The following is an 8166-nucleotide window of genomic DNA, read 5'->3' as shown; positions in this document are numbered from 1 at the left end:
AAAGTTACATTTCTTGTTATATAGGTCTTACTTTATCTTGGTCTTAACCATCCAGCAGAAAAGTATAAAAAACAAGGTATAAAAAGTAAAGCCATATTAATATGTTGAGCTGTAAAAGGCTCAAGTCAACAACTTCTGACATTGCTAGTCCTGTGGATAACCCACTACTATTATGGACTACTGGACTACATTGGATGATTTTGCTGAATTCATACACCTACAATATTTAAATGACAATGGAATACCCATCTCTGACACAACTAAACAAAAAAAGGTGATACAAATGAAAGACCTGTATATACAAAATAGTTAGGATAGATATACAGCTACTTTCTCTTAATTCAGTGAGAAGAAAGATTTGTACTAATAGTGTTTGGACAGAATATCATGTCTGCATCTTGTACTATGAATAACTACTACAAAGACAACAATATGCAATGTACTAATTATTCTTTTCCCATAATTTTATTGATAAACAAATAGCAATGAGACAGTTTCAAATCAAATTGGTAGGACAGTTTCAATAATTAACACATTGCATACATTCTTCCTAGTGGTTAATTGCTGTACAAGATGCAGACATGATATCCTATTTACAAACACTATTAAAACAAATCTCTCTATTCATTAAGAGAGTGTAACTATATATCTATCCTAACCACTTTGAATACACAGATACAAAATGGACATTCATCTGTATCCCCTTTTTTGTTAAGTTCCCTTATTATTATTATTTTTTAATTTATGTGTGTGTGTGTGTGGCCAGCTCAGCCCACCAGGGGGCAGGGCTGGCTGGCATGTGGTGCTGGGGGATTGAACCACGGTCCCTGTGCTTTGCTAAACTTGTTCTAAGTAGGTGCTTTAGACCACTGAGCCATCTCACCAGCCCCAAGTTCCGTTATTTGAATATTATAGGTGTGTGTAGTAATTATTGAAACTGTCCTACTAATTGGTTTTGAAACTGTCTCATTGCTATTTTTCAATAAAATAAAAAATAAAGAATAACATAAAGATAAACACAAAAAAAAGTTAAGGAGAGAGGCAACAAGCAAAGTGCATATTTCAGCAGTGGAGTCTGTCTCCTAAAGTGGGTGTGCTCACCTCCAGAGTGAAAGGGATAGAAAATGGAGCTCGGTAGGGCTCTGGTGTCATCAGTGGGTACCCTGAGGGAGTAGTCAGTGAAGAAGGGACAGAGCCAGGAGAGGCTGTCCCAGAAACACTGTGACACGGTGACTCAGAAGCAGAGCAGTTACTGGCTATAAGCTTCTGCCAGTAGTTTAGTTGGTGGGTGGGATGCTGTGGGTGGCCCAGCTGGGTGACATGATGGACTGTCGGGGTGTAAGTCTGATTGGAGTAGATTTAGAGATGTAAAAGAGATGGAGAAACAAGTCCCGTGGCCCTGCGAGGGTTGCTGTAAAGAAGAAGAGTGATGAGCTAGTCCTTGGAGGAAATAGGGTCTAAGAAGTGAGTGGGGGGAAAAAAAAGAAGTGAGGGATTTTGTTTAAACATTTTCAAAACATTCTGTTTTTTGTGGTACTTGGGATCAGGTCCAGAACCTTGGGCAAGTGAAGCACGCATTCTACTACCGAGCCACACCCCCATCCCTGTTTCCTTTTATTTTATTTATTTATTTATTTATTTATTTATTTATTTATTTGGTGGAACCAGGTATTGAACTCAGACCCTTGCGCTTGCCAGGGAAGTGCTTATTCTACTGAGCCATCTTCCCGGCCCCTATATTTCCTTTTGAGGCAGGATCTCACTGTATTATCCAGACTGGCCTTGAACTCATAAGCTCAAATGATCCTCCCACTCCAGTCTCCCTTCCTAGTAGCTGGGACTGCAGGCATGCTGCAGAGTTAGAATTTCAGGTGGGGGAAGTGCTAGCCTTGCTGTGTGTGGTGCACCTTAGAGAGAAAATGGAGCTCATAATGTCATAGAGTGTGAATGGGAGCAGGAGGAACTGGGAGGGGAGGGGTCTAGAGCACACAGATGATTTAACTCAACAGGAGGGGGAGCACATGGTTACAGACGTAGGTATGTAGGGGAAGCAGACGTTTCTGCCTCACCATTTCTATTTTCTCCTTGAAACTTGAAGTGAGGTCATCAGCTGAGGGGCAGGAGGGGACATTAACACATTTAAAAAGTGAGGCAAAGCAGGAGAGTTAGGGGCTGTAGCTTTTAGAGCCATCAGATTGAACTGTAAATGTAGAATACTCCAGTCAGCAAGCATGCAGACAAGTCAGGACGCAAGCCAAATCTAACCAGAGCCGGGTCCCACATGCACTGCAGAGGGAGACAGTACAGGGAGTTGGGAGTATATGAAAAGGATGATTGTACAGGAGTCTCTCAGTTTCACAGATACCAAAATCTGGGAGCCACAAGTCGTGTGAAATGGTGCAGTATTTGCATGTAATCTATGCATAGCCTCCGTGTGCTATAAATCATTTCTAGGTGACTTGCCATACCTACACAGTGTAAATGCTATATAAATAGTCACACAGTGTTGTCGTTCCTATTAATTTTAGGCAATAATAACAGGAAGAAGTCTGTACATGTTCAGTGCAGACAATATTTTTCTTGAAATGTTTTTGATATAGTTGTTTGAAGCACAGATGTAGAACTGAGGTGTGTGGGGTTGAATGCTGGGTGGTAAGAGCTGTGCCAAGGAGTTCTGGGCAGGAAGCAGAGACCACCGTAGCTCTTGTAAGAAGCAGCAGTGGCTTTGATCCAGGGAACTAGATGACAAAATCACTGGAAAGGCTGCAGGACTAGACTGCAAGTCCGGAGATTCTAAATGCATTTGAGTCTTGGGTGAGCTGCAACTTTGTCAGCGCTATGGCCGTATGTAACATGTAGTCTCAAGTAAATTCAGTACCATGGACCACAATAGGTGGGGACAGAAGGGAAGGTATGAAGGACTGGGCGTGGTATGGTGGCGTATGCCTGTAATTCCAGCGCTCAGGAAGCTGAGGCAGGAAGATCGTGAATCGTTGCAGGCCAACCTGGGGTACATAGTAAGATCCTGTTTTTTAAAAAAAAGATATGAAGAAATAAGAGAAAGTGATCAGACCTTGATACGTTTCAATGTTCATTTAGAATTATGGATCTTGATTTTTGAGTAGAGTCCAAGTCCAAGTTATATCCATGACACATTGCCTCATATTCGGGAGGCACAGAGGAGCAGCAGAATGCTGTGTATTACAATTCTAGAGTTGAGCATGTCTAATTTTTAATTTTTTTCTTTAATATATTTAGTACAGGGTCTCACTGCGCAGATGGGACTTGTAGTGATTCTCCTGTTTTTCAGCCTCCTAAGGGCTGGGATTATACGTGTGCGCCACCACCCCTGGTCTCAGTTGCAGTCTCAGCGCACCGTAGGGGCAGGGCTCACAGCACAGGCCAGGGATCAAACCCCTGGCCCCTGCATCTGCCGAAGCAGGCGCTTTCATCTTCTGAGCTAGCTGGCTGGCCCTACAGCATGTCAAAGATAGAACCATAAAGAGATTTCCCAAGTGAAGAAAGCTGTTTGATGTAGCAGCAGGTCAGGAGTGTGGGCAGAGGAAACGGTTTAGTCCTCTATGTGTGTCAGTAGCTTCTTGTTTTTTTTTTTTTTTTTAATTTATTTTATTTTTATTTTATTACATTTATTTATTGTGTGTGTGTATGTGGCCAGCTCAGCCCACCAGGGGGCGGGGCTGGCTGGCATGTGGTGCTGGAGGATCGAACCGAGGTCCCTGTGCTTTGCCAAGCTTGTTTCAAGTAGGTGCTCTAGACCACTGAGCCATCTCTCCAGCCCAGTAGCTTCTTGTTAACAAAGGGGAAAACAATTATTTTCTCGTTTCAGATGCTGCTGCAGAATGAGATGGTGATGAGAAGGTGACTTCAAAGCTTGAATTTCTGAGGATGAAAATTCCCGTGAGACGACGTCAGACAGACTCACAGTAATGGAGCATCCTACTTCTGAGTCTAGGGAAGTCTGTGAAGCCAGATTAGGGCAGCTGTTGGGAAACCCAGAAGAGCAGAGCCCAGGGAGCCCCCAGTCTCAGGAGGATGCGTTTAAACAAGTCACAGTGACCCACTGGAAAATCCAAACGGGAGAGACAGCCCAGGTGTGTGGTAAGCCAGGGAGAAATACTATTCTGAACCCGAACCTTCTTATACTTCAAAGAGAGCTTGTGGAAGGGGAGTCCCATCCTTGTGGTATTTGTGGTAAAAGTTTCCCATTTAACTCAGACCTAGTTAAACATCAGATTTCTCATTCTGGGGAGAAGCCTTATAAATGTGAGCATTGCGGGAAAGACTTCAGTCAGACCTCACACCTGGCAGAGCACCAGAGAGCCCACGCTGAAGACAGATTATATGTGTGCAGTGTGTGTGGGAAGGACTTCATTCACTACACAGACCTTGCTGAGCACCAGCAAGTTCATCTGGGAGAAAAGCCATTTCGATGTGCTCAGTGTGGGAAAGCATTTTGTCACAGCTCAGACCTCCTTCGGCACCAGAGAGTTCACACTAGAGAAAGGCCTTTTGAGTGCAAAGAGTGTGGGAAAGGCTTCAGTCAGAGCTCCTTACTCATTCGCCATCAGAGAATTCACACAGGCGAAAGACCTTATGAATGTAACGAGTGTGGAAAATCCTTTATCAGGAGCTCCAGCCTTATTCGGCATTACCAAATCCACACAGAAGTAAAGCAGTATGAATGCAAGGACTGTGGGAAGGCCTTCCGCCACCGTTCAGACCTTGTTGAGCACCAGAGGATTCATACTGGGGAGAGGCCTTTTGAGTGTAACGAGTGTGGGAAGGCCTTTATTCGCAGTTCAAAACTTATTCAGCATCAGAGAATTCACACTGGAGAGCGGCCCTATGTTTGCAATGAGTGTGGGAAGCGCTTCAGCCAAACATCCAACTTCACTCAGCATCAGAGAATCCACACTGGGGAGAAACTCTATGAGTGTGATGAATGTGGAAAGGCCTTCTTCCTGAGCTCGTATCTTATCCGGCACCAGAAAATCCACACTGGTGAGCGGGTATATGAATGTAAAGAATGTGGGAAGGCTTTTCTGCAGAAAGCCCACCTCACAGAGCATCAGAAGATCCACACTGGGGACCGACCATTTGAGTGCAAAGACTGTGGGAAAGCCTTCATCCAGAGCTCTAAACTGCTGCTCCACCAGATTGTGCACACCGGAGAGAAGCCCTATGTGTGCAGTTTCTGTGGGAAAGGCTTCATCCAGAGGTCCAACTTCCTCCAACATCAGAAGATGCATACTGAAGAGAAGCTGTACGAGTGTAGTCAGCTTGGAGAGGATTGTACACCACCCCCTGACTTTATCCACCAGGAGGGCCTTACCCTAAGTGAGGCTTCTACATGTTTAGATGAGAGATCCACAGGGCAGTAGGGTCATATGGCTAACGTATGATCACTAACTCAGAGTAGTGGTTGGTGGTGGGTGGAATTAGGGTTTTTACTAAGGTTTGCAAGCTTTGAATGATGTGTCAGTTTCCTGAATCATGGAGGAGCTGTGTTTGGAGTGGCCTGGTGCCTGCCACTGGATGGCTGGCTTTGAACTGGAACAGGTTGGGGGAAGAAAAGGTTTCTAGATTGTATTCACAAACACAACCCACTCTTGAGTTCAATCCTTTCAGAGCAGAGCTATGAATTTAGTCTTATTACTTAAGAGAGGGTTGTCTGTCAGGCCAGAGAAGATTTTTCTCATGTAAAACCCCTAGTGTATTCTCTGTTGTGCTGCGGATGACCCCCAAACCCCCATGTCCTGTGTCCTGAAGCTTTTATATCCTTGACTGTTGAGTTCCTGGCCACACAGTTGGTGTGTCCCTCTTCTCACTAACCACACTGCTCTGCTGACTGGCTCATCTTGCAAGGCTCTGATACCATGTCAAGGAACATTTCCCTTGCACTTAGCCAGCAAGATTTCCATCCTTTTGAGGCTCAGTGCTTATCTCTTATTACTGAGTTATGAGTTATTTGTCTTTACAGTCATTTCCTTGATAGTGATCATGTCCTGGTTGATTTATACATCCCCACTGTTCAGTGTGTGGCCATGAAAAACATCGCCATGTCTGTGTAGTTGGCAGCTCTTGCTTTGTCCTTTCTGTATTGCTGTTTTAAAATTAAGAGGGATTTTTGTGTTGGTATGATCTAGTCTGCTGGACATACCTTCTCTCCTGTACCCCATAATGCCTTCTGCTCCTGCCTTAGAGTTGCAGAGTTACCTGTCTTTTTTGGCCCCCTCCCATTGTCACCTGTAGCCTCACCTGGAACTGCCTACTGCCCTCATTGCCCCCAGGTACTTGAGGGGTACACCGCACAACTGTTCTAGTTCATCATGTCTTTCAGGAGGGTGTCATTGTGTCTTCATCATTTTTCTTGTCAGTGACACATCATATCTGACAGACATCATCACTTAAAGATAGAGAGGCTTAGTTTGGCTTACAGTTTCAAAAGTTTCAGCCCAAGGAAGAAATGGCATAGTAGAAGGGCTTAGCAGAGAAAAGTTGCTTATGTCATAGAGCCCAGAAGGCAGAGAGCAAAAGGAGAGCCAGAGAGGGAACTAACACCTTTCCAGGTTACGTCCCCATTGGCCTGCCTTTAACTGGGCCCCAATTCATAACACCACCCTGAACTGCTACACTTAGTGGATGGATATCCTGAAGAGTATGGTCCTCCCACATACCAGTCACCTTCCAAAAGCCCCGCCGCTGAGCACATGAGAGTTTGGGAAGACATTTTAGATCTAAACCATAATAGCTCCAAGATTGACTCTACTCTTAGCAGTTTCTTGTCCTCTGGTCCACATTATCGCTCATTTGAAAATGTACTGAGTTGACATCTATAAGGAATAGTCCTGGGTATGGGGAGGGCAAGAGTAAAGAGGCCATCTGCATGGCAGTAGTGGGGAATACAGTGGGAAAGACGTGGTGTTATGGGGAGAGAGAGGTGCCGAGATGGGGGAGGTGCGCTCCAGGGCTCGTAGGAGCATCAGGAGGTGACTAGTGAGTGGCATGACAGAGGTGGGAAGACTTCACAGAAGAGGTGACATTTGAGCTGGCCCAGAGGCCAGTGGGTGCGTGTCCACTGGAGGAAGAGGGATGACCTGGGACAGGGAGCTCCGAGACAAAGGCAGGCTCAGCAGGCTGCTGCGTGGTTGGGCCAGAAAGCAGGTAGCGTTGGCACATAGCAAAGTCCTTTCAGCAAAACTCACCTTGGCCTTTGATTTGTCATCATCTGCATGTCAGCCAGCTTGGAGATGATTTTAAAAATAAAACAATTTTTTTTTCCTTTGGCCCATAAAGGCATATTTTGAGTCCATAGCAAATCCCAACCACTGTTGAGAGAACAGAGTTCAAAAAGACATACAATATCTACTTTGAAAAACTCACTAGAGATGCTTCATATGATGGAGACATAGATGATGTGAGACCATTTTAATCAGTTCAAAAGAATGCATACTTTTAAGTGTGCAGAGCTTTGGGAAATACCTATATCTGAGTATCCACCATCAATAATCAGGATAAATTTCCACCCAAAAGTTTTCTTTCCCTTTCCCATCAGCCCCCCCCACCCCAGTAACCAGTTATGTCAGTTTATATTAGCGTTTGTCCTAGAACCGCACACACGTGGATGTGTATGTACTCATTAGTGTCTGACTTCTGACCCTTCAGTGTAGTTTTAGGTTCAACCACATTTTGTGTCTTGTTGCTGACTAATATCCCATTGTGTAGAGAAATCATCATTTGTTACTCATTAATCTGTTTATGGAAATACAGGTTTCCAGTTTTGACTTGAATTAAATTTGCTGGGGTTTGTAGCTGAGTGCTAGGGCCCTTGCCTGGCATGCATGAGGCCCGGGACTTGATCCTTACTATTGCAAAAGAGAAAAATATTTGCTGGCCAAGTGTGGTCACATGTGCTTGTTCCTCATCTGCTTGGGAGGCTGAGGCAGGAGAACTTCAAGTTCAAGACTACCCTAGAGAGGCTGGGGAGATATCTCAGTGGCGTAAGCGTTTATCTGGCAAACTCGAGGTGTAGAGTTTGATTCTGGGTATGATGTGCTCTGCTGGCCTGGAACCTCAGGTATGCCATGCCAGCCCTGAAACAGCGTGGTGGAACATGCCTGTAACTCCAGCACTGGGAGGCTGAGA

At 44.8% G+C, this 8166-nt stretch overlaps 1 protein-coding gene across 1 annotated transcript; it reads left to right on the top strand.

Annotated features, from left to right (window-relative positions):
• Positions 1-3902: 3902 nt before the first annotated feature.
• On the top strand, positions 3903-8166 carry Znf623 (zinc finger protein 623). The gene has a single exon (XM_004638966.2). It carries the CDS (start codon positions 3948-3950, stop codon positions 5400-5402), a length of 1455 nt encoding a protein of 484 aa, XP_004639023.1. The 5' UTR covers positions 3903-3947; the 3' UTR covers positions 5403-8166.

The sequence above is a fragment of the Octodon degus genome, unplaced genomic scaffold, assembly GCF_000260255.1.
Source record: "Octodon degus isolate 3935 unplaced genomic scaffold, OctDeg1.0 scaffold00104, whole genome shotgun sequence".
NCBI classification, from domain to species: domain Eukaryota; kingdom Metazoa; phylum Chordata; class Mammalia; order Rodentia; family Octodontidae; genus Octodon; species Octodon degus.
This window is presented reverse-complemented; position numbering and strand designations above follow the sequence as displayed.